At 43.1% G+C, this 26,784-nt stretch overlaps 2 protein-coding genes across 3 annotated transcripts in view; one reads left to right on the top strand and one right to left on the bottom strand.

Annotated features, from left to right (window-relative positions):
* Window positions 1–358: 358 nt before the first annotated feature.
* On the top strand, window positions 359–19,665 carry LOC103528861 (serum paraoxonase/arylesterase 2). 2 transcript variants are annotated; one of them, XM_030444154.1, is made up of 10 exons: window positions 359–481; window positions 4,996–5,066; window positions 9,695–9,750; window positions 10,692–10,857; window positions 11,985–12,111; window positions 12,928–13,128; window positions 13,768–13,849; window positions 14,369–14,497; window positions 15,465–15,635; window positions 19,328–19,665. In XM_030444154.1, the coding sequence occupies exons 1-9, from the start codon at window positions 408–410 to the stop codon at window positions 15,621–15,623; spliced, it is 1,065 nt and encodes a 354-aa protein (XP_030300014.1). In that variant the 5' UTR covers window positions 359–407; the 3' UTR covers window positions 15,624–15,635; window positions 19,328–19,665. The 2 variants fall into 2 exon arrangements, with proteins under 2 accessions (XP_030300014.1, XP_030300015.1); XM_030444155.1 differs by lacking the exon at window positions 19,328–19,665 and adding an exon at window positions 16,467–18,447.
* Window positions 19,560–26,784, bottom strand: part of PPP1R9A (protein phosphatase 1 regulatory subunit 9A) — a 134,874-nt gene continuing 127,649 nt past the window's right edge. Inside the window, exon 19 of the mRNA XM_030444153.1 lies at window positions 19,560–25,984. Within this exon, the coding sequence (XP_030300013.1) occupies window positions 25,772–25,984 (213 nt within the window). The 3' untranslated portion in view covers window positions 19,560–25,771. The remainder of the gene's footprint in view (window positions 25,985–26,784) is intronic.

The raw sequence follows: 26,784 nt of genomic DNA, 5'->3' as shown, positions 1-26,784 counted from the left end.
ATAAAATAAAATAAAATAAAATAAAATAAAATAAATCTAGAGAAATACTGGGAGGAGCAATATGGTTCTGCAGGTCTGAAAGCATTTTCAGTCCCTGTCCTACAGATGGGAGATTAAAACATAGAGACAAATCGGCATTTTCTTCTGTAGTACCAGGAGCTTTTTAGCCATTTATCAAAGTCGAACTTGCCATTCAGTACAGTCAGACAAAGCCTTTCCAAAGCTGTGGGAACCACTGAAGGAATTTGTTTCATTTTCTTTACACCTGCAGCCTCCCCATAGCGCTCTGCCGGGGGCGGTGCTGCCGGGGGTGTGCGCAGCGCCGGGGGCGGAACGGGACGGGGCGGAACGGGACGGGACGGGGCGGGACGGGACCAGCGCGGCGGGGCCGGCAGCGGGCAGCGGCCATGGGGAAGGTGCTGGCGTTGGCTCTCGTCGGGATAGCGGCAGCTTTAGCGGTGGAGCGGCTGCTGGCCCTTCGGTGAGCCCCACCGCGACCGCGGGTCCTGCGGGACCGCCCGGGCAGGCGCGGGGAGCGCGGGGGTGCGGAGCTTCTTTCGGGAATGCCCGAGTCCTGGGGGCCAATGGGGCTGCGGGCAGCTGGGGGGTAACGGGGGCTCGGGCGGGGTGGACTGCGGCGTCCTGGAGCTGCGAAGCTCGGTGCCGGGGTGCGGGATGGAGCGGAGCCCGCGCCGCGGGTGGGGGGCGGCAGCCGTGCCCTCCGCGGGGCAGAGCCGGGCAGGGGAGAGGCGAGTGTGTGGGTGCTCCCCTTCCAGCTTGGGGTCACTTCAGCTCCTTACCTAGGGCGTAACTTCGGTGAATCAGCCCTTTGCACAAGCACGGTGGCCGGGGAAAGGGGGGGAAGGGTTCGTCAGCATCATTATCACCACTATCATCGATGTTATCAAGGGAACCGTTTTTCCCCAGAGAAAAAGGAGGCCCTGGCTTGCTCAGCAGTGCCCCTCTCCTCCTCCTCCGTCGGGGATAAACCAATTTAAGCAGTGTTAGTCTAGAGGAAATAAAGTTACTAGAATTGGAAAGGACCTTAAAGATCATCTAGCTCCAGCCCCCCTGCATGGGCTCTTTCTTTGCAGTAAAGGGGATATGAAGTCCTCGCTGGCAAGATGCTGGGGTTTAGGGGTCAAAAGTAGAGGGTACTCTGGGGCAGGAGGGCTGGTACCTCTGGTTTTACAGAGGCTGCTGCTAACAGAGATCTGCCAAAACTGTTATCTGTGAATCTACCTCTTTTGCCAGTTGATCAAACAATAAGTGGAAATCAGGTTTCCAGAAACTCTAGAATTATTTTCTGTCCAAGCTGACCTCTGAATAACGATATGCCCTGTGTATGTGATGTTTTCTCATGGGCTTCTGTGATGACAAATTAGCACTTCACTCGCTCTGAGCTAAAATACATATCCAATGTCATGGTGATGGGCTGAGAGGTGTGAATGGTTGCACTGGCAACTGCTATCCTGGAAAGTACTAATAACCATGTAACTGGTTGTTCCAGAAAAGTGATGGTCAATTACTGTGTTGCAAGGCACCTACTCACGGGGTAATTTAAGGGATGACTAAGGAGGAGTGGCTGAGGTCTCTTGGATTGTTCAGTTTAGAGAAAAGGAGGCTTAGGGGTGACCTCATTTGCAGTCTCTGGTTTCCTCACCATGGGGAAGAGATGTGACTGGCACTAATTTCTTCACTCCTGTAACCAAAGGCAGGACTCAGGGAAATGGTAGGAAGCTGAATCAGGAGAAGGTTAGGTTAGATATTAGGAAAAGGTTTTTCACCCAGAGGGCAGCTGAGCAGTGGAACAGGCTCCCCAGGGACGTGGTCACAGCACCAAGCCTGCTTGAGTTCAAAAAGCGTTTGGATGAGGCTCTGGTGTGATCCTGGGCATGCCCTACCCAGGGACAGGGTTGTTGATCCTGATGGGTCACTTCCAGCTTGGCATATTCCATCATTCTGTGGTACTTCATTAAAAATTTGCTTGTGTTCACAAGGACTCCAAATGCCTGACTTCAGAGCAACAACATCCAGCTAATCGATCTTTTGGTAGACAGTAATTGTAGCTCATTACAGAAGGAGGGCTCTGCTCCCAGAACCCAAGTGTCTCATACAGGCCTGTCTGCATCTTACACTAAATCCACCATGAGCATTAGTGATAACCATGGTGGTAACAGGACCCATCTACCCCAGAGTTGCAGAAGCTGGGATGCTGCAGCTGGCAAACACTCCCACAGTTTAGTGGGGCAAACCTTTCCAGATCACTGTGAAGAACCCATCCCCCCCCCTCCCAAATCTAATTAACAAACGCAATATTGGGGATCTGGTAAAGCAGAATCTCCTGATAGAAGCAGGTTCTTACCCCGGCCTCTGTAGCTCTTGGTGTTTTTTCTGTGTGGCTTATTTTCAGTGAGTTGTATAGCAGCAGACTTAAGGTGGTCACGGAGTTTGGAAACACACAAAGCTAACAAAGTACTCAAAAAAGCCTCAAGAGGAGAAACTGTGGATAGTGCTAATGCCTGCCAGGTCTCGCTGTTATCCATCCCCCACCCAGAATCCAGCAGGAATCTAGCAAAGGCTTTTTGCAGTTCCTTCTGAGTTTGCTGTTTTGTGTTTAGGGAATATGACTCCAGAAAATGCTTAAAATACAAAGCTTGGAGAACTATTAAAAATCTCTAACACACTCAGTTCTTCTTACATGAGGGTTTTTTAAATGCATCTGGTACGCAGTTGATTGCTATCAAATAGACTTGAGTAGGCTTTGTGGAGCAGAAAACAGGTGAAGTTCTTGTGTTACCAACTGAAATTACACCAATTCCCCTATTGACATTTTGAATTGCTAATTCTTCTCTGAAGAAAGGTCTGAGTTAATTTGTAAAACTTGAATGTGAGTTGTACTGTTACTGTTTTGCTCAGAACAATAGGCGTATGATATTATTGTTCCTCATGTATTTATATATATATACACACACAATATTATCGTTTCCTAACACTCTGTACTGAGGTGGTCCTCAGCTTGAATACTGCATTCAAAATAGCAGCCTGCTTCAAGAAAGATGCTGGCAGTTTGAAAATAATTAGGAGCAAAAACTAAAATGAGAGGTGATGTTCAGTCCTGTCAGGAAAAAAATCTATGAAAGAGGAAAACTGAAAGTGAGAGAGGTTTTTGGATATGCAACAGGTTGCTGCTGGAGGAAAAAAATGCCTGTGATCTGTGTCCCACAGAGTGGAATCGGGGTGGAGGACCGAAACTGGAAAGAGGATCTGAGTGGGAATGGTGCCGTGTACTGGGGTTGCACCAAGTTGCAAAATTCCTGCATATTTTGAAGTTGCATCCTCCGTAGTTTGCAAGTCCACTGTGTTTTTAGTATGGCCAGCTAGTTATCTAGGCCATCTGGCTCAGTAGCTAAGGCTGTCTGAGCTAGATAAACTGACACATTTTGGAAAAACCTCTCTATATGCTGCAGGCTTGTAAGCAGTGTCTTTTTGAATTACTCATTCCAGACCATGAAGTGTTTCCCTGGGAATGCTTTTGGGATATCACCATCTCTTGTTGGCTGCTGGCTGAGTTCCTGCTGTTCTTTTGGCACTGGGAGGCATGCAGTCTGCCCAGGAAAAGCTGATGAGAATAGGAAAGGGAAAAGCCCTCAGCAGGCAGCAGGGCAAAATTTAGGCATGATTGTCCCAATCCAGGCTTGGGATCTCAATTGGCTCAGCTATGCTGGGGATGCCATGGGGTCAGGGGGGAGCTGATATCCCTCTGGGCTGGGAGCACTGCAATTTGCCGTCAGGACTCCTGAGCTAGGGGAGAGGGCTTGGGAGAGTTTAACTTGGCTCCTTTCCCTTGTTATCATCTGCCTTTCCCCCCCCCTCCCTTTTTTTTTTTTCTTTTTTCCCTGGCCTTTTGTTCACGTTCTGTGTCAATGAAACTGAAGCAATTTAAAATTCATAATTAAGTGATTAGCAAAATGCAGGACTGATAGAGTGCTCAGCTGTATCACATATTTTTCATGCCATAGACTGATACTGCTGCTGCTTAGTTATGTTTATGCCTAAAACTGTAATGTAAACATGCCTAGGTTTTCCTATGGGATCTTGGCGTTAGGAATTTCCTGCGGTTGGACCAAGTACAGGCTCAGCATTTGTGTATGACAGGCTTGCAAAGGAGTAACTGCATTAGTTTAAATGCTACCTTTTGGGAAAAAATCAAAACAAACAAAAAAACCCCAAACCACATATGCTTATGGCACCAAACACAGCAGACCTGGTAGTGAGCTGCCTTATTTCTAGCCTGCTTGGAATGGAGAAGATGGAGAAATAGAAACTCGTGTCAGTCTCTATCTGTTTGTCTATTGAAGTGTGAGCTAGAAATAAAATGTTGTGGGTATTCAGGAATTAAATAACCACTGCTGAAGGATAATGTGGTGGGTGGGCAGCAGGAGAGAAGAGGAAGGGGAGAGGAAAATTGTACTACTGAGTCCCATTAGGAAATGGGTATTCCTGCCTTGCCAACAGTGCCATTGTTGTTTTTGAATGTGGACCAAGAAGTGAAGAAAGTGCAGCTGCTGGTGGCCTGGTCACCAAAACTAGCCAGTGGCTTGGGGTAGAAGGTCATCTTTTCCTCATCTGAAATGGTCCTAACTGCAGGGTGCTACTGTATTTAGGTGTCTGAAACCTGAAGAAAGTGTGGCTGTGTTAGTTTGTCGTTTGAGCTGTGCACAGTCATGAAAGTTTGTTCCATGTTTAAGAACAAAGTCAGGTTCTTGAAGAGTATTCAGTATAGAAGCATCACTGAATCCCAGGTTGTGTGTAACCATCACTGTGATTTGGAGCAATTGCTGTTGTCAGTTCTGAGTTCTGCTTATTCAGGATTTTATGACTGATCTGTTGCTGCAATATGGCAGACAATAAAACGAAGATCAAACTATGCTGGGAATGTTATCAGTCTTCAAACTGTCTTTGTGCTGTTAACCCTCCTCTTTCCTCTTGCAGGAACAAGCTGAATGCTTCCCGGGAAATAGCCCCCGTGACCCTCCCCAACTGCCGGCTCATTAAAGGAATTGGTACGTGCTCAAAATAACTGAGTGCATTGCTTTTGTCCAGACTTATTTGGAAACTGCCTCTTAAAGACAGCTTCCAAGCCTGGTCCTGAAAACAAAGTGCTAATTTGACTTCTGTTTGTTACTTGGACTTTGAGGTAGGGAGGAGCTGCAGGAGGAAAGTTGTACAGAACAAAACTCACTAGTTTGGTGTGATACTTTTTGCCTTTGGTATTTAATGTTTCTGTTCCTCTTCTTGAAAACAAGTACCTTGCCAACACTTCTCCTTTGCTCAGACACTTAGGAAACGATTTGGCTTTTAGATGAGGGGCGTGCAGGCTTTTTGGGCAGGTAGCTACTGTCAGTTTGTGACATCCTCAAGGCAGGACATGTTGCAAGGGTGGAAGATCTGGGAGAAGGCCATGGGCATGTGTCAAAGGAGCTGCTGCAAAATGCCATCCAGGCTGGGCTGCCTCAGCACCTGATTTCCTGGGCGCTGAGGAGTGAGCATCAGCTTGGGCAGGAGCTCCGCGCGGTTGCGCAACGGAGCCGCATGGGTTCCAAGAGCAAGGGGTCATGTTTGTGATCCCAGCCTGGTTTGCAAAGCGATTTAACAGAGCAGCAGAAATATTGACTTTGTACTTTGGGTATACGTGTCGAGCACATGGCAATGTTTCTGTCCTGTTTTTTTCCCTCTCCCTTTTTGACAACCAGGGTACAAACTGGAGAGCTTTAAAATTGGTCGCTTTTTTGTGTCTCCATTTCCCCCAAACTATACATTTGAAACTTAACCCCCAAGCATTTAGCCTGCATTTTCTCCTCAGTATTTTCAGAAAATTTTTGAAATCTGATGAAATTTATACATGTAAAGAAGTCACTGGATGAACTTCAAAAGCTTTGCCTTTCAGCTTACTGAGTTGCAGTGTTGATTGCATAAATCTTGCTTCTTCCTTGTCTCAGTAATCAAACACCTTTCTAAAGTCAAATTAGTGCCATGAATGAACATGTGCAGAGTCACTTTGCCTAAAGTTATGTGGAGCAGAAATTGCATTTGAAAAAACTTTCTAGGTAGTCTAGATTGAGCTGTAATTTATTTATACAAGACTGAATAATGCTTGTTTGATGATCATTAATATAAAAATAATTCCTGAGTACTTCTTTGAAGCATATCACTATTGCAGTCTTTACCAGATTTTTTTTTTTGCAACATGATTATACTGTTGAGAGCAGAAGGGAAGCTGGAAATCACAAGTGCAGTTGTGTGTAATTTCTGAATGATATCCCATTTTTGGTGCCTGACATTGACGTAGGGGTTAGGTGGGTTCTGAGAAGCCATCTCTGCTCAGAGGAGGTGGCAGATCAATTTACAGACCTTCATCTCTGCTTCTCACTGTGCTTCTGTAACACTCCCTTTGCATGGATCTCGGTGCCTTGCCTTCTCTCTATCCTTTGCTAATTATTAGAAAAATGAAAATGCAAAAAATTAACTCAGTAGGTCTGCTGTAGAAGGAAGAGAAAAAACAAATGATTGGTGCAAACTTAAAGAAATGTCTTTCAAAAACTAATGTTTTCCAAAATTAATCTAATATGTCTGGGAGGGGTTATATTACTCAAGGAGACCAAGGAGCACTAAGAACTGGGTGCTGCCTGGGTTGCACTCTTCAGACCAGGGTTTTGCTGCACTCACAGATGTAAGGTTGCACCTGTGGGTGACTTTTGTCAGGATGTCTTTCTACATGGATATATTGGTCCTCCTGGGCCTTTTTTCTTTAAAATGCTATGATAAAGTTGAATTAAAATATCTGTCTTTATTTTAATCTTTAAAAGAATCCTTCTGACATCCTTAGTGGGACATAGGCATTGAGCTGTATTGGCTCTGAACAAAATAATCTAAAACTATTCTTTCTGTACCCAGAATAGGCATTTGCAGATTCTGTTGTAGTGATGTTAAAAACAATGCATCTGTATGTAGTAAAGGAAGCAAACCCAGTGCAAATGGAAAAAAATCACTCGTGGACATTTTTCTTTCTGCACAATTTCATCCTTTCTTATGTCTCTCTCATAAAGACTTTGATCTGTTCTCCTTTTCAAATATTGTGCAATGGAAGCACAGACATAAATGTTGAAGAAACCAATAAAAAAACTCTTACATGAGAAAAATTAAAATCTTAATCCCCCCCAAAATGAAACGCATTGAGAGTTTGGTGTGAGTGGAAATGGGAGATTATACCAGGATCCAAAGAAGGTCAAAGGATGAGACTGATAATTTACAGTATTGTTTGTGTATGACCTCATTCACAGATATGTAGGAAAGGCTATGTAAACACTGTCTTCTAAATTAAATGAGTGTCTACTCCTCATGTTGCTGGTTTGTAATAAACTAGCCTGAAGTTCAAGAAACTACTGCAGAAATTGCTAGAAATACTTGCATCTTGGAACAATTAATGGGATGAAGGCAAAACTGATCTTGGAGCTGGGGGAAGAGGACTTCTTGATTTCATCTGCAGGATGCATAATACTAAGATAAAATAAAGAATGACAAAAAAGAATGTTTAAAGTTAGACAGTAATTTTTCTTGGTATCTTTAATTTTTTTATAAAAATTGGTAATAATTCAGATAATGCCATGGACAAGATGGGCTCAGTGATACAGTTAAGGTGTGTGAGGTAGATGTTACCTAGTGAATCAGTTTCAAACTCTGCTGTCCCATATGGTGCCTGTGACAACAGCCCAGAGTCCTGCAGACCAGTCCAGGAGTTTCCCTGTGTCTGGCTGTGTATCTCCATCCCTTCCACACTGCTTTGGTGGTGCTGGCTCAGCAGGATTTTGCTGAATCAGCATTTTGCTGCTTTTCCAGTTTCTTTCAAAGGAGTTGGGTGCCAGTGCCCTTGTTACGCTCCTTCCATCAGAAACTTGGACTTTTAAATTATCTGCTCCCAATTGGCCTGCTCATCCTTCTGCTTGGCAGCCTCACTAATTCAGTAGCAATAAATCATTGTATCTCTGTTCACTTGTCAGCATAAGCTGTCTGTCCAGCTCACATCACCATGGTAATCGAGCCTCTCCATGTTTATTTACATTGTCATTTTTGCAGCAATCCCAGAAAGTGGGGAATTGCTGCTAACCCCATCTTATAAATGAACCCAGGCTTGGAGACACTGAGGAGCTTGTTGCTTAAACCTAGGTGTGAGCTGAGCTGAAAAATCCAAATTCAGAATTTTAGTTGGAAAGCTCTAAATGTCTCTGGGGACATTACTGCAGATGTCTGTCTCCTGCCTCAGCCCAGGAGAAACTCATTACACAGCCCAGCAGGTCAGGTAATGGGCTGGCTCTTCTCAGAATGGATCTGGAGAGGCTCAGAAGGGAGGGATGCTCTGCTCATTAGTGTAATGGGGTGGAGCTGGGGTTTTCTGAGGCTGAGGAGGAACTGGCCCTGTTGCTGTCCCTTAAGTCACCTGGTGAAGTCCTCTCGTTGCATTTCCCAAGGCCTGTGCTGGGGAGGAAGTTGCCTGGATCAGTGATTCTAGTGGTCTGGTTTCTTCCCCACAAGGGCTGTTCAGGAGCCTGGCAAAATTAGTGCCAGGATAAATAGGATTTAGAGAAAAGCAATCAAACCCAACCAAAATTTGCTAGCATGGGGTAATGTGACCCACGTAGGGTGACGTGATGGTCTATGGTCAAGCAGGAGGGGGTGCAGAGAGACAGAACAAAGTGAGTGGGAAACCTTTGGATTGATGACTCCGTTAAAGAAATACCTCAGAACAACTTCCTTCTGTAAGCAAATGTTCCCAGGTGGGTTTAATGCACCCATTGTCTGGAAAAGTGGCTTGTGGGGAATGTTGTTTATGCTGTGAGTTTGGAGAAGAGAGGAGGCTTCTCAGGGGAGCAGTGAAAATGTGGGATAGCAAATGTGCTTCAGCATTGGACTAAAAGCTCTATGGAGAGTGCTTGCTGAAAGCCTGAAATTGCTGTAGTGTTCTGACTAAAGGGCTTTTATTTTATTTAATTTTCCTAGCAGGGAGAAATATTGCAGGAACTACAGGAACTGGCACTATTCAAAATGATTACCTGCAGTTAAAAGTGTGGTCTAACTATTAAACCCCTTAGCTGTTAAAGATACAGTAGGTTCTCTGTCACTTGAGAGCTTTAGCTAAATATTTGGCAATCCATCTTAATGAAGTGTCCCAGCTCAGCCAGGAGGATTACTGTGCACAATTCCCAGAGCTGCCTTATGCAAGCATGTGGGCTGAGTGATGTGCCATAACCCATATGGACGTAAGGGTATGATCCTGCCCTGAAAATTTCGTGGTTGGTGCCCATTGCTTGCTGTAGATCATTAGTCTCAAAAATGGTTGATTTACCCTGCATCACCCCAAGGTGTGCAGAGCTGAGTGGGAGGCTGCCTGGTCACCACATGGGTACCCCTAAACCCTCAGGAAGAGGTGAACCCCAGTCCGATTTCCTGACCTGGCTTGCTGCTGCCTTCTGCTACAGCTGTGAATATGACAGGAACTTTTACACTGAACATGTTGCTTGTGCTGTCCTATCAGAAAGGGGTGTGCATGAGAGATGAATCTGTACAAAACGTGAGGTTTTTTGATGGGGAATATTTAATGTCATCTGAAAAATGCCTGTTCATCTCTGTCTTGCAGAAACTGGTTCAGAAGACATTGACATACTTCCCAATGGGCTGGCTTTCATCAGCTCCGTGAGTGCCTGCTCCCTCTCCCCTTGCCAGCTTCCTAATCTACAGAAACCATAGGTGAAAGCTGCAGAATGGACTCTTTTGGCTATCTGGTTCCTTAAGAGTGGCCCAGACGTTTGTCAGCTTAGTGATGTTTCCTTCTGCTTGAGCAAGTGCACTTCTTGACACTGAAGCGGGGGTGGCTGAGACATATATCCTATTGCACTGGCTTGCCTGCCCATGTAGCCCTGAATTTCTTTCATGGTGCTTCTTTAAAGTGTTGAAATGTCAAATCTCTCCCCCTCTAAGAAGAGTCTTAATTCCCTATATTAAAAAAAAAAATAACAGATTTGGTGTGGGGGTTTTTTTGGGTTTTTTGTTTGTTTGTTTGTTGGTTTGGTTTTTTTTATGATGTTGATTGTTCCTGATTTGGCTTTTAGGACACAGGTTTTCAAGCTATTCTTTGCCATCGGGTGGGCTAGTGATTATTTTTCAAAACAAAAACTGATGCTTTCATCTACATGGTCCAGGGATGTGCAGGGACCGATTGCAGAATTCATGCCAGAAATCCTGAGCTGTCACTGCTGCTGTTCCCCATGACTTTTACCACACTTGATGCATTTTGTGCTGCCATCCTGCCAGTTTGTCCCCACTGTGTTCACGGAGTGTCTCACCACCTGGGGAAGACCCAAATGGGTGGTGGCTGCAGAGGGTAGCAGTGGTGCCACCACCCAGGTGGCTCTTCCTGCCCTCCCCACAGCATGTGCTCCCTCTGCCCTGTGGTTTAGGGATTTCTGGGGTGGTTAAGGGATTTCTGGGGTGCAGGGAGCCAGTCCCTCTGTCTGAATCATGGCACAGAGGGCTGAAGCAAGATGCAAGTCTGAACAAGGGCTTGTTTTCAACCTTGTGATTCTTCCTTGTACTTTTTTATCCAGGAATTATTTTCTTGTGTTTTGATTTGACAGGGCTTGAAATACCCAGGAATAAAGCCTCGTGCACCAGACAAGCCAGGTGAAATATTACTGATGGATTTGAATGAAGACAATCCCAGAGCAAAGGAACTGAGAATCAGTCGAGGGTTTGATCTGGCATCATTTAACCCTCATGGGATCAGCACCTACATAGACAGAGGTAAAGAGACCTTTACTGTGAGGTGGTGGCAGAAACAGAAATCACTTTGTGGCTTTGCATTCCACTCACAATACCCTGTGCTTTCTGGGAAAGCAGAAGTTTTTTGGGCTTTTTATTTTTGTTGGGCTCTTTGCTGTCAGCTGCTAGAGGAAATGCCTTTGCACATAATCTCAGACTGTGTGAGACAGAAAGATGCCCAGTGTGTTGAAAGGAAAGCAAGCATGGGAGGTCTGAGGAGCTGAAAACCACACAAAGTTTATTTTACCAGTTTACATTTGTCTCACCCTGGAGTCAAGGGTTTTCAGGAGATGTATGCTTCACCAACTAGTAGTGACCAGGACAGAAACGTTTGTAACTCAACCATAAATTAGCAAATCTTTGTAAATTATCAAACTCTCTAGTACTCTGTGGCCATGTTCTCATCTCCAAGACATGTTCTCCCTATGGCAGGCTCTGACTACCAACAAAATAAGCTTCGAGCTCTCCTTTCTCTTTTTCCCCTGTCCTTTCTCTGGGGATTTTAGCTGGGCACTTAGAAATCTGCAAATGCCAAGTGAAAAAGAACCATTGCAACAGCTTGACCTGCATCCCCATACCATCACCCTTTAAGAGAAGTTGTCAGAAAAATCACTCGTGGTGAATTTTGGCTCTCACCAGAAGGGCTGGGCAGAGGGACTCCAGCCTTACATCAGGGACAGGATTTCAGCTTTCTTAGGGGATGCAGTAAATAAACCAAAGAGCCCAACCTGGCTGGGTAACAAGCCCTCCTTCCCAGCTGACTGTGGCTCTTTCTTGAAACCAGTCAGCACAGTGAGCAGACTGCAAAATTCAGTGGCTTGGGCACAGGGATGGAGCCATGAGTTATTTCTGCCTTGGTAGAAATAGCAAAAAAGTAATTTACACAGCAGTTCCATGTAGAGTGAGTCCAGGGAAGAGCATCTGGAGGTCTGGGTTGCAGTGACATCCTTTAGTACTTGTCCTTCTGCCTCAGAAGAGCCATGAAGGAAATGCACCAAACCCAAGATGTTCTCTTCACTGGAGGCTGCTTCAGAGCTGTGGGTGCTCAGCAATGTGAACTGTTGCAGAGATCTGGCAAAATTCAGCTTTTCCCTTTCTTTTTTTTAAAGACGACACCGTGTACCTCTTTGTTGTGAATCATCCCCATCAGAAGAGTACAGTAGAATTGTTTAAATTTGTAGAAGATGACAATTCTCTTGTACACCTGAAAACCATTCAACATGACCTTCTATACAGGTATTGGAGTCAAATACCATCTTTCCCCAGAAAACAGGCTGCTTTGGTAACATCCAAAGTAGGATTTTTGGTTTTAGGGTATTATTAGTATAAGTTCCCTTTAACCATCTTTCCTGTTTCTCTTATTGATTACTTCTTATCTGGGTAATCTTTAACCAGCTTTCCTGCTTCTCTTATTGATTACTTCTTATCTGGGTAATCAAAACCTCTGTCTCTCCAATCTCTTCTGTAAATTAGATTTTTAATAGTTGTATCACTAAGTCAGTGTTAAGCTCTACTGTGGTTGATGCCAACAAATTAGCTTGGAATCCATTTCTCTTTCCCTCATGTAACCCACTCTCAGCTCATTACAGATATTCTGTTATTCTGAATTTGCTGCACTGGAAAAATAAACATAGTTTTATATTCTCTTTTTTTTCTTTTGCACACAAAAATTTTCTTTGTTCTGTTGCAAAATGATTGTAAGAAGGGAGGAAAAACCATTCACAAATCCTACCTGTTCTCTGGTTTCCAGCTGAATGTAATCCAAAGAGAGAAAACAATTCCATGGGCTTGTAGATGTAGCCAGATCTCCAGCTGATGCCCTGTGGTCCTGTTCAGCACTGCTCTCTCCTGGCCCATGTGAAAGAGAATAGAAGTTTTAAAAAAGGGACTAAAGAGCACAGCATGTGTCTGGAGTACTATCTAACTTCAGCCCCTCTGTGTTTTGGGATGACCACATCCTGACTAGATTCTGAGCAGCCCTACAATGCTCCTTCATATCTCTCATTTCATGTTTTTAGTTATTTTTCTCCCTCTCTCTCTTTTTCTTTTAAGTGTGAATGATGTAGTTGCTATGGGACCAGACAGCTTCTATGCTACCAATGACCACTACTTCTTTGACTTCATCTTGATGTTCTTGGAGATGTTCTTGGGTTTAAATTGGTCAAATGTTATTTACTACAGTCCGAAAGAAGTTAAAGAAGTAGCAACTGGGTTTTATTCAGCCAATGGAATTAACACTTCACCTGACAGAAAGTAAGTTTCTCTTTGCCTCAGGTTTTTTTTCGTCCCACAAAAGAATCCTGAAATCCTCATTTGTGCATGTGGTACCTCTGCTGTCAAAGTGTCTCAGTTGGCTCACTAAGGCAATCTGCTACTTGGCCAATGTAAGTGCTAAGAAGGCTTTGTAGAACAGAAATCACATGTCTCAGTCTTTAACTAGAGGCAATGTTTGCTGCTTTGCCTGGGGTTTTAAATGCAGTAAGATCCAATGTTGCTGCCTTTTAAGCAGCCAGTACAGAAGTTTGTGTATAGTACTTGCAAGGATTAATGGGGCAGAATTTCTGCCTGTGGGCTCTACAGTCTCTGTAGGACTAGATTAACCAGTCATGTGGTTTAGACAGGTGATCTTAAATGATAAATAAAGCATATTTGTAGATCTCATGATCCAAGGCCTGCTTCAGTGTTGTAATGGAGGAACTGGAACAGTGTGAAGCTACATTAGCATCTCAGCAGACTGGTTTCAGTTCAGTGCCTTGTGGCCTGCTTGCAGTATCTGTTGCTATGTGTGAGCTGGCATTCCTCAGGGGAAGAGCTGGGCTTACACAAGAGGAATTCACTGGTTTTGTTGTCTGCTTACATATACACATTGCTAAGAGGTGCTTTCTTTTCAAGGTACATCTATGTTGCAGATATATTTGATCATAATGTCCATGTTATGGAAAAACATGCTAATTGGAATTTAACCCATGTGAAGGTAAGGTGCTGCTGTTCCATGAAAAAGAGGCTTATGTGAAATTTGGACAGCTTAGTCCCCTATGAATTTTTTGAGAGTTCAACCTGATCATATGGGAAGTTCTGTCCTGGATGGCTCCTGCTGTGGATTTGCAGAGGTGCTGCACCTCCTGTTGTGGAGCTTCAGGTCTTCCAGCCTCAGGCCAGCAGCCAGAGAGGGCCTCTCAGGCATGCTGCAGAGCTGCAGGGGAAGCCTCAGTCCCCCTGGGCCAGTCCACAGAGCACTGATATCATCAACACTAGCACAGGTGTGAATGAGCTGATGGGAGAAGCTTGGAGCAGCAAGGAGGTTTCTCATGACATAGGGGGAGGTGATGAAGCATAGAGGGGGAAAAGAAAAACAGCACTGAGGGAGAATTTTTTTTTCTGAAAAATCAGTTTAAGTTACTGACAAGTCAATTGATTGTGTTATATTTAGCTTCCAGGACTTCTGATTGCTTTAATTTACTTCTTTTTCTTGTTTTTCCTTCATATGGGACAGACACTGCAGCTGGACACTTTGGTTGACAACTTGTCTATTGATGCTCACACTGGGGACATCTGGATAGGATGTCATCCGAATGGGTTGAAGCTGATGTACAGCAGTCCTGAAGATGTGCCTGGCTCTGAGGTGCTTTTGGGGAGACATCACTGTTCTCTTGGCTATGTCTGTGTGAGAAAGTTGCTCTGTTCAAAGCACTGCTATAACTTAACTCTGCAGTGCACAGGGAAGTGCCTGGCCAGACTTTCTGAAAGCAAAGACCCTGCTGCCTCCCACCTTGTAGCTTCTGCTCTCAAGTGGAAAACCTGAGCACTGTCTACTCAGCTAACAAACACCTGTTCAGATCCTTGTGAGGAGACAACAGATTCATTTCCACCCAGTAGCTCATTCATTCTGGACTCCTCAGGCTGCTTTCAGTGCACCTGTGGCCACACAATCAGATCTTCATGAACTGTGTTAATTACTGAGCCAGCACCTTTTTGACAAATAAAAAAAATAATTGACTAAGTTCAAAGCATGACCAGAAACATTCTCACTGAAATTATTTATCTGTGCAAGTGTGGCTCATCAGTAGGTGCCACTGTAATTCTTCTTTCCTTCTGAAATCGGTGAGGAACTGGCATCAGCAGTGCAGCAGCCACCAGTGCCAGGTGGCTGGTTGGTGTCATTTTGGCTGCAACTTTGTCTGAAGCTTCCCATAAGACACTTTTCCAAATTAATCGCATTCAACAGCAGTAAATTTATGATACTAGGCAGTTGTTTACTCTATGTGAAAAAAAGCATGAAAATAAGGAGATACTCAGTAACTCTTTGGCTGGAAAAAACTGGGCAGGTGCCTGGTGTTGAGTGACTGCCTTACTGACTGAATGGGCTTGGGTCTGTTTATCTGTTGCACAGATACTTAAAAAGAAAAGCATCAGTCTTCACTGGTGATGATTCACTGCATCAGAACTTGTGGCCACATCACAAGATGGGGATGCAGTTATTGTCAGCTGATCAACTTGATTTGTTTAAATTAATGTACTGATGTTCCCTCCACCTGTGGAGGATTTTCAGCCAAGGCCATTTCAGCAGATGTGTCCCCCTCTCCCGGCAGGTCCTGCGGATCCAGAACATCCTCTCGGAGAAGCCCGAGGTGACGCGCGTCTACGCCGACAACGGCTCCGTGCTGCAGGGGAGCTCGGTGGCCTCTGTCTATGAGGGAAAGCTGCTCATTGGCACAGTCTTCCACAGAGCTCTCTACTGTGAGCTATAGGTTGTCTCACTGGTAAGATCTGCTGCAGGGCAAGGGGTTTAATTCTTTGGGAACTGACTTGCTTTTCCGCTAGATTTGCTAACAAGGAGACTGTTCCAGTAAAGGTTGATTAGAGTAATGGGACTGTATTTTAAGCCTTTCTCTCCAGGATGAGAGCTTTTAGCAACAGTGAAAGAAATGGAATTGAAACTGAGAGATTAGTTTATTTGTGTAGTGTGGAGTATCCCATGTCAGTAACAAAAGGTAACCTTGAAGCTCACATTCAGATTACAAGTTACTAAACTGTCAGACATGGAATTTCTGTTGGCACTGGATTCCTGGTTGTTTTCAGTTCTGTTTTTTCCACCCAGAGAAAAGTGGTTTTGTACGTGAGAATTGGTAATTACACGTATGCTGTGCTTTCTTGGCAGTGATCTTTGTACCCTCCCAGGGACTCTGCTAAGGTCTGTCCTTCCAAACCTTACTGTTGGCTTTCCCTAAGTCTTAGAAGTGTCCAGTGCTGGGGAATCCACCACTTCTCTGGGGAGATTGTTCAAATGCCCCACTGTTCTCATAGGGAAAAATTTTCTTTTGTCCAATCAGGATCTCCCTAGGAGTAATTTGCACCCATTACCCTTCATCTTTTTCATGCAACTACTTATAAAAAGGCAGTTTCCATATTCTTGGTAGCCACTCTTTAAATACTGGAATATAGTGATAAGCTCTCCCCTAAGCCTTCTTTTCTCAAGGCTGAACAAAAGCAGTTCTCCTCAGCCTTCGCTTTTACTGCAGGCTTCCCATCCCCTTAATCATCTTTATGGTCCTTCTCTGGATCCTCTCCAGCCTGTCCATCTTTTTTTATAGGAGGGACCAGAACTGAATGCAATATTCCAGCTGTGGCCTGATAAGCACTGAGTGGGATGATGAGTCCTTTATTTCTGCTAGTGATGGCCTTGTTGATGCAGCCCAGCATCCCCTTGGCTTTCTCTGCTGCTGCAGCACACTGTTCACTTATATTGAGCTTCTCGACCAAGCCCTCCAGGTCCCTTTGCTTTTAATTAGTTTTTCTTGTTGGTTACCAATCCCTTGCAATAAACTGAATTGAGGGTCCACTGAAGCTGGGAACTTGCCTTGTTCTTTACAGCAAGACACTGGTCTTGCAGAAGCCCCTGTTTGAGCCACTATATGGTTTCTTGCCCAGGGAGAGAGAGAGAGCTCTTACTTCCTTATTATAAACATCCTTGCTTACAGAGGAGCTCCTGCAGCTCTCATCCTCTGCATTCCCACCTCTGATCACAGCTCCAATTTTGTGAGATGCTGCCACCCACCTCAGGCTTTGTGTTACCAGTGGCAGATTGCCCCAGTGCTGCCAGTGCCTGCCCACACTGGCATTTCTCAGCCACTTGTCTGCCCCTTTGAATGGTGCCACCAGAGCTGCCTGGGGGCCACCATGGCCTCTGCGTCCTTCAGCTGATGTAGTAGCATTTCCTCACTGGTGTTTTTCCACCCCTGTGTGGAGAAGAAGGTCAGGCTGCTCACGAAGCCCAAGGTCAAAAGATCTGGGCCCTGGGAGCTCATTGCTCTTCTGGCTTTGCTGTTCTTGCTACAGTAGCTTCACCACCACCACCTGTGATCTCCAGCAGTTTGGGGAGTACATGGAAAGCTCAGTACTTCAAACCACAGGCATGCTTCTGCCTAAAAGATGGAGCAAAGGACACACTCGGTAGCAGCCTGAGCACTGAGACAGTATCCAGAGTGTGTGTAAACCTTCCTCTGTCCTTGGATTTTGCTGTTGTGGCCCAGAGGAAGCGTTACTGCCGGCTGAGGACTGAGGTTGGGGTGAGCAGTGGCCCTGAACAGAAAATGTGTCTCCTGACACCTTGGCTCTTGATCCTTTCCTTTCTAACACAAGCCTAATGGCTTTCATCCATTGGTAGAAAGGCATTTTATATACAAATAGCACACGCTGCAGGGCTTTAGCAGTGGCCAGAGAGGGAGATTTGAGCTTAACTTGAGTGTTAACCAGGCAGCTGACTCTCTGGAGCACAGCCCATTAGCAGGTCTATGCACAAGCTGTGTTTGTTGCTCCTCTCCAAAATGCCCACAACTGATCTGGGGGATTGAGCACTATCCAGGGCTTACCAAGTGCCTGTGGAAGCTTTGGTGACAGGGACTCAGACACTCAAATCATGGCTTCAAGTTGTTTCTGACCATGGTGTGAAGACAGCCCTTCCACAGAGCAGAGCTGGCCCTGGACAAAGGGCCTTGCCTTTAGCATCTGCTGACTGCTCAAAGCACTCGAGAACATAATTTGCCTTAATCTGGTTTTGCTCCTCCTTCTTTAGCAATTTCTCTCCCTGCAGGACATTTTCAACTTCTCTGGGAAGCTGGGTGCTTTCCTACAGGAAATTGTTATCCCTTTTCAGCCTTGAGGAACAGATGTTTTTCCCAGAGGCCAAGGCAGAAAAAAACTGCTCAGAAGGAAATTCCCACAATAAGAAGCTGGGGTATTAATTTGTTCATGATCAGACATCAACTTCCCGCACTGTTGCAGTTTTGTGCCACTCTGTGTTCTTGAGTAAAATAAGCGCCTTCTGAAGAGTTAAGGTTTTGCTGCAGTGGTGTTAACTCAGCCAGAACACCAACCAGTTACTGCTGGCCTGGGATTTACTCTGGCTGTAGTAGTGCAAGAGCCAGCATTTCCCTCAGCAGTGGGAGAACTAACCCATCAAAACACTAATTTCATGTTTTAAAGTAGTTTAGAATGGCTTCAGGTGATCAAATCTACACGGTGTTGGATCTTGTCAAACTTCTACTTTTTTGTTGGTTTTTTTGCCTTTCAGAAAATAAAAGAATTAGTTCACTTGTCACTGGCTTTTAACTATTTCTGTAGTGTAGGTGTTCCTGGCAGTCTGCCCACAGAGAGTAGCACATGCAACTGATGGGCCTTATCTTTTTCTGAAGCATTTGAGAGGGCAGAGATTATAGGACTGGCTTCCCAGGAGGCCACAACCCATCATCTTTGGCAAACCCTGGAGTCTGGAGTAGTTCTGGACATTTCAGAAACCAAGTTGTAGGTATCTGAGACAACTTGCACCAATGACAAGGAGAGATGGATTGGCTCCAGGCTCATGAAACTTCTGGGCAGACATGTTTTATGTGCCAGTTGTGGATTTACAGCCTCTTAGTACAGCTATTTTAATTAAGATAATTCTATATATTGAAGACCTCATATTCTTGCAGGTAGTGGCCCTATTAGTGGAAAGCAAGATTTATGATTGAGCTGCTGGGAAATGCAGGCGGAGTCAGACAGATTAAGTCTGGCCTAGATTCTGTCAGATATAAATCCACTGAAACAACTACACAAATTGGACAGTCTGTGCTCTGCTTTTCCCTAATTTAAAGCTTTACTAAAATTGAATAAATAAAGAGTAAAGACATACTAAACAGTTCAGCAGAATAGCTACTGTACTTTGAATGTATAAAATGCATGTCATAACTAACCTAAACTTGAGTGTAAAATGGTAAAATGTTTTTACATACCAAAACTAATCTATGTGTTTCAATCAAACACTGACCAGCACTGGTGTGACAGGAGCCTATTTTTACACCAGGCTGAAGCAAAACACTGCACACTACATTTCATCTGCATCTGAAGAGGCCATTCTCTCTCCTTACTCTATATTTTTTTTTTTTTTTTTTTACTTCTTTTTACATAATTACAGATTGTAAAAGAGATCCACTTGGAGGCCTGTGAATCATGCCAATCTGGTCAACAGCTGGGATTTAAAATAATCTTTGGCACTGAGCAAAAAGGAAAGAACAAGCAGGGCAAGGTCCAGGCCCTCCACCCCCAGCCTGAAGCTGCAGCAGCTGTCCAGCTCCTGCTCATCATTCATTGTTTCTTCTGTAATGACCAACAAAACGGGCAGGAAAGTGAGGACTCGATACAAATTCTAATAAAGATTCAGGATTTCTCATTTTATTGCATTCGTTGTCTAACAACAATAATACTCATTGGCAAGAAATTTATTTACAATAACAAATTAACTTTAAACCACAAGGCTTTGTTGTTTGTATTTAAACTGTAAGAAAACAAAGGGCCACCATGATGTTTTGTTTTGATGTCTCCCAATAACTAAATATTAACCAAAGGTATTTTGGGGAAAACTCAACGATCTAGAGAAGTTCATATCAACCAAGCACAAGAGAACAAGCTCAGACATGGCACTACTGTGTCTTTCATGCAGATGATCAGACACCAAGATGTACAAACAAAAAGTTCAGAATAACATGCACTTCATATACATTTGACCTCTTGTAAAAAAGAAAACGAAAAGGAAAAAAATCCGAAGCGCAACCACCTCTTTGACCATATGAAAAGAAACAATGTAAGAAGTCAATTTTTACAGTGAGCGCAGTGCATTTGAGGTTTTTAGCTGCCTGGTCTACCAGCAATATGTCTAACTTGTCAGTGACCAGTGCGTTCCCATTGCAATGTGACTGGAAAATACAAAAACAGTCATTCTGGCAGGAAATGTGTATGGGAAAGTACAGAGTCAGAAGAGGTTCACTGTGCACTCCCCCCTTCCATATGGGGTGGTTACTCCGTATACCTGGTGCTCTGGGATCCCCCTTTCCTTCGGAGGCTTCTGCACCAGGGCCTGGATCAGCTTCCACTGGAGTCGCTGACAAAGCTCCCACTGAAATCCCAGCAGGAGCCTGGGGCTCCTGGATTAAGTGAATTGGATCCAATCTCATGAGCTGCGAGCCCTCCTCACCTCTCCTTGCCCTGGAAGAAGAAACCCTACGGCTCCTTCTGAACAGTCTGAACTTCCCAAAGAAACAGGCAGCTCCAGGCACTAACCCCAAGCCTTCCAGTTCTTGCTGTTTCACACATCTTTTAAAGAATTACTTAATGCTGACAGCAAAAGCACCACAGCTAGTACTGCCAGTTAGTAAGAGAAAGCTCATTTTGTAACGAGGGATTTAGAGGGCTCAATGTAATGACAAAGGTGTCACAGCTTCAGAAAGCCAGTTCTACAGGTGGGAAAAATACAGTAAAATCCATACAGCCCATCAACAAGAGGGAACTGCAGATGACCCACATTCCACTGTGGTGAATGGGTAAGTCACCTCAGATGTCACCAATCATACTCAACAATGAGCTGCTGAGAGCTCTCCTTTAGAAATCAAAGCTAGGATTACAAAATATATATAAAAAAAGTTTCCTTCCCAGGAACACTGATACTCCAGTAAATCAGTCCTGCCAACTTCCCTACCCAAAAAAACTATCGAAGGACAACATAGAGAAGGACCTGCAGAGAACCATTCTATATATGGTTTTAACAAAACTTTAAAATCTTCTGATCTGCAAAATACATAAAACTCCACATGAAAAGAGTGACCAAAGCCAGCAGCCTAGCCAGGGGTACCTATGCTGGTGAGACCAAGGGGTAGCACTTTGCACCTCTTGAGCTTGCAGACCCTCTGCCTATTGCCTGTACCATGTGCCTACAGCCCTGTACCATACACAGCACCTCGTGTGCCACCTGCTCCTAGTGCAGTGTCAATCTGTGTGAATATCCATGGATGCACATGCACAAATCCATACATATTCATTTAAAAGGAGGAGTCAAGCCACAAATCGCTTCAACATTTCTAGGAAGACTGATTTTATTATTTTCAACCACTAATTTAACAAAACTGAACCCAAACCATCTAACTGCTCTGTGCACTCTGCCCATTTGGGCTGTTAAAGACTTAAAACTTAATTAAATATGTACTGTTTTCAAACGTTTGTGTTTTTTAGTGTTCTGGACCATGACATAGGTTTCCTGAGGTTTTCCAGTGAGGGACAGCAAGGAATGAGGAAGGTGTTACTAAATGATCCAGCTCCTCTATTACTTAGTTTGCTGATAATGCAGGGGATGAGGACACACCTAAGAAGGCAAGATCAGATTTTGCTTTTATCTTGATCTATTTTCTCTCTGTAAACACTCAGTTGAGGAATCAACACAGGACTTAATTCTTACAAACTTACCCTAAACTTCATCAGAAGAAACAGTACAGACTGCACTACAGATTCTGTAAGAACTACAGCTGAATCTGTGCAGACCTTTGAATTTCAGTGTTGAATGGTACATCGAATTGTACTTCTTAGCCAGAAACAACTAAATGCTGATCCTCTTTCATTCTTCTGTAGAACTAGATTCTGCACTGTTAAGAAGAGTGAAATTTCTTTCTCTGACTTAAAAAGCAGGACAAAATTAATTCTCAAAAATCACACAACATTGCCCACTTCTTACTCTCCAGCACTTAAGCCAGGAGCAGCTCAGGAGGCTTTGATGGAAGTAATTAAGAATGAAGAACCTGAATGCTCAGTGTCAAGCATCTCTGAATGTCAATGAAATCCAAGGACTGGCAAGCTTCAGAGGGAAGTTACTCAGTACTTCCAGTAAAATCTTAATTCTTGTGGTACCTTAGCAGCAGACTAGAGTCATGGTACAACAGATGCCTCGTGCAAAAAAAAAAAAAAAAAGTACTGACATACAAACATCACCTAACTCTGTTTAGCTTTTTATTACTGGCTTTTGTTCTATTGTGCAATCTAGCCAATAATCTTGAACAGGCTCCACTCACGGTGACACAACCAGACCTGCTCAGAGAGGTGGGCATGGGCTGGAAGTGATTACTGCCAGTATGCCTGGCTGATGTGGGCAGAGCAAGAAGGTTCGGAAGAATCTCAGTATAAACACGAAGGGGTTTAGAACTAATGTGCAGTGTCGTATCTTTTATTTTCTGTTTTTCAGAGCTCCTTTTTTTGCTAACCCTCTTTTCCTCACCATTTCAGAGCCCTGATGTAATCACAAGCTGGCAACACTGCAGCAAGGTGCAGAACCAGCATTTACAGAACTGGCCTTCTATCACAACCAGGGAGAAGTTCACTTCACCAGCCTGCTGCCAGCACCTTGGTGTAAAGATGACACAGACACACAGCTAGATGTGTGGAAACACCACGCTGCCTGCACTGTGGTTGAAAGGTGGCCAGACTGGTCAGCATATTCAAAATTGCTTTAGGACCACAAATAAAAAGTAGGCAATACTTACACTTGCAGATGAGCCAAAAGAGAAAGCATTTCCAGTCATTTAGCATGAAATATTTTTTTCTTCCTACCACACAACCCCCCACAGTAGTCTGACTTACAGGAAGCTTAAGTTCAGAGTGGTGAGACACCCACATCCCCTGCTTCACATATGCCATTACATGGCAGCAGGGAAAAAATGCAACACAATTTTAAAGGTCCTGCAGAACAATAACACAAGTTTCAACTTTATGTTACCCAGCGACACTTCTGCATGTCCCAATCATGAATTACCAGACTTAATAAAACATACAACATAAATCTCTTTCATCACAGAAATAAGAGCAAAACTCTTGACATTGCTTGGTTTGCTTAGTTTTCATGTGTTGATCAAAATACATTTTATGGTTTCATTTTAAATTTAAGATACTAGGTTTTTTTTAAGTTAGCTTTTTTTTGCTTGTTTGTGGGTTTGTTTGTTTGTTTGTTTTAGATGGAGAATAACAAAATAACATCACCACAAAGCAATAAAACCAACCCTGAATACTTAAAGGACTCAAGTTGAATTAGTTGTTCTGCAGAATAAGACTGATTTACAAAGAGATTAACTAGGCACTGTTCTAAGCAGCAAGAATGAAAACTCAATGTATAATGCCAAGCAGTCTGCTCAGGTTTCTAAGAAAACAAGAACGTAAAACTGGGACACCACTTAAGATGACTATATACAACCACTTAATCATTACTACAATGTAAACATAATTTAAAAAGAAAATCATCATCAAATGCATTTATAAACATCGTATTTAAAATATTAAACTTCCAGTTTTTTCCAGATAACTTCTCTTACTCGCATATAAAGTGATAACCTCCTCAAAGAACAGAATGCTAGTTTTACAAGGCTGTTAAACATCTGCATAATTTTTCTCCAGCAGAGTGCAGAAAGATGCACTGTAATACGGAATTCTTGTTAGCAGGTGTATTTGTTTTGCCAGTGGTCTATCTCAAGAAAAATAGCACAAGCCTTTAGAAATATCAGGAAACATCTTAACAGCAAATTAATTTTTAGATCTAAGTAAAATGTACATCAGAAACTTGTAGCAATTGGATTTGGCAGGAAACATAAAGCTAATGTTATTCAGATGTGTTGTTTATTAGTCTGAAATAAATTAGGCTCTCTCAGTTTACAGACCATTTTACTTGTCAAAAGAAACTACTGGGATCAAAAGAAATTTAACTATCAGCACTGCATGCCAACTGTTTCAAATCTGAGTTGCAGAGAATTTTACAGACACAAACCTGAATGCCATAAAGCAAAAGCAGAAGAGAAGCCAAGCCAAACTAAAATGTTTTCTTCAAAAGAATTTGATATTTGCAATTTTTAGGCTGGCAAATTTTTAAGTTCAAAATTCTAACTCTGCATCAACATCTTAAACAATTTATGGGTTGGCATGACTAGATGAAGACTGCAACTTCCAGGATGTAGGAAAGGGAAGTGATGTTTCTCAGCTATAAATGCTGCAATGTAGTTAGCTTTGACTATAAAGCTGTAAGCAAAGACCTCTAGCTTCTCATTGCAGGTATTTGCCTGTTCTCTGTCCATTCTTTTGGAGAAATACTGAATATTTTCATACGGTTCTTAAAAGGCAGTAACACCACGCAGGGAGAGCTACACGCTGCTTCTGTCATAGTCAAAACCACACAGCAGGCTTCCCTGATGGCCTCACATACCAAGAAAACAGAAACCTCTGAAGGAGGTAATATGACCATTGTCATTGTCATTGTAATATGACCAGGTAATATGTAATATGACCATTGCTAAACCATCAAAACACTCTACAGCCTATGCCCAAAACTTCAGGTTTTGATGGGGGTATTCTTTAAACACATCAATCAAAACTGTTAATATATATATGGCAGCTTTGGATTTAGTAACTGTCACCTCCATGGCAGCATTGACCTTAAGAGCAATGTACTCAATTTAATTTCAACCAGGATCCCTCATCTTTCTCTGCTTAAAGTGCACTTCTGTAAAAACTGAAAATCTTTATCAGACTTGAGCCTGATAATCGTTTCCAACAACAGCACAGCACAAAGCTTATTCTCCCAATGCTTACTGGAGAATGAATCTGAAGATGTAGATTTTTTCTTGGAAAAAAACCCAAAACCTAACACAAAGTAAACCCAGTTTCTTGTTGAAAACACACAAAAAAAGAAAGCAGGGTGTGCTATAAGAAAGTTGCCTACACACTGGGAGCACAATGAAATTTATACAGATCTATAAGCTGTGCTCTAGTTAGAAATTCATCCTTGCTCAGATATCTAAAGGATAAATGTTATCCTCAGATTTCTGTGTAAACCCACATAATCATTTAAGGCTTTGCCTCCTTCCTGGATTAACTATTGTACAGTTAACAGAATGAGTTTCACCTCCTGCCTTTTACTCAGGGGAATATCAACTCTCCTGTCTTTATCTCCAGTGTATAATAAGAAGTCACTGAACAGTTGTGTTTCCAGAGCAGTGTCACTTCAAGGTACTGATGCAAGATGAAACTTATTCCAGTAGACAGAACTGAATCTCCAGACACTGTAAAGAAGCTGAACTTCCAGTCTGAAAGTTAAGTCAGCTCTTATCAGACAGAGCACTACTCCTTTTACCCAGCTGAAGAAACATCCACCAATCGTTCTGACTGGCCATCCTATTTAGAAGAGGTGAAGCAGTGGACCATGCTCCTCAGCATCATGCTGGTTACTGAAGTGACCAAACACAGAGAGCTCAATAGAGAAGAGTAGTTTGGAAGAAAACACTGCCACACAAATATGAAATCTGTTAGCTGTCAGCAACAACAAAACAAACCAAGGGGCTGGGGCTGTTTCACATGGCAACAACAACGAGAGTGAACTGGGTATGCGGGAAAATAAAACTACACAATATAAATTTCCCTACTCATTCTATGGAAAGCCCCATTTCTCTGTACACACTCTTGTGTAATGAATGCAAGAAAGCTGAAGGGGCACCAGAGTGGTATGAGTTTTTTTTTTCCTTGAAGTGCCTCCACTCTTCAAACACAGCAGCACCTCTGCTTATCACTGCTCGTTAGTGCCCTCTGTTGCATCCAATGAGGACTTGTCTGTTTTCTTCGATTTCCTCTGCAGTTGTTCTTGTTCCTTCTTCCGAAGCTTTTCCCTTTGCTTTTCCATTTTCTCTTGAGCTTTGCGAGCTTTCTCCAAGGATGCTTTCATTTCCTTTAGCTTTTTTTTAATGATTGCTCTGTCCTGGGAAGATGCTATACCAAGAGCCTGAGGTGGAGAAAAGAAAATTAAAAAAGAAAAATAATTTCATGCAAGTTTTAATCTATCACAGATGCTTTTTTATTCCTGTAATAACTCTTTTTAGGTAGAAGATTATAAAAACTAAGCAAATTTAAGACAGATTCAGATATGTTAGTGATGTGTAAGTAGCAAAATTCTGTACTACCTTCCATGGCTTCCTCTTCAAGAATATGAAGAATTAGAACTCATTGTAACCACCAATGTTGATTTCATTGATCAAATGAGGCAAATAAAGATGAAAGTATTTGCCTGAAGTCTTCTAAGTCTATATAGAACAAGATTTCCCAATTCTCACTGCTATGCCTCAGTCAAAAGTTCACTTGCTCTCTTCTAAAACCCATAGAGTTAGTGAAACGCCAGCAAAAAAAAAAAAAAATCAGAAACACCAAACTTTGAATTTCAGATACCCTGAGCTTTCCACAACTTCCTCTTACATTTTTTTTGACAAATACGCATACTCATATTTTTGCTACATGAAATAATGCATACTTTATACATCAGAACTGTGTTTGTTCTAACATAGGACAACTGGTATCAGCCTATGCCTCCAGTATCCAAATAATCTATTTTTCAGTTGCTGCTTCTGATGTATTTCTATTTACTACTGTCTCTGGATCACCATTTTGCAAAACAGAGTAGATGATAAATACCTGCATACAAATACCACTTCCACATGCTGCTCTATGATTTATGCATGCAAATATGGGTATATTATACATATGCAGAGTTTTCACAATGCAAATGCTCTCTACTTCTGAAGCTTCTGA

Source organism: Calypte anna, chromosome 2, assembly GCF_003957555.1.
Source record: "Calypte anna isolate BGI_N300 chromosome 2, bCalAnn1_v1.p, whole genome shotgun sequence".
NCBI lineage: Eukaryota > Metazoa > Chordata > Aves > Apodiformes > Trochilidae > Calypte > Calypte anna.
This window is presented reverse-complemented; position numbering and strand designations above follow the sequence as displayed.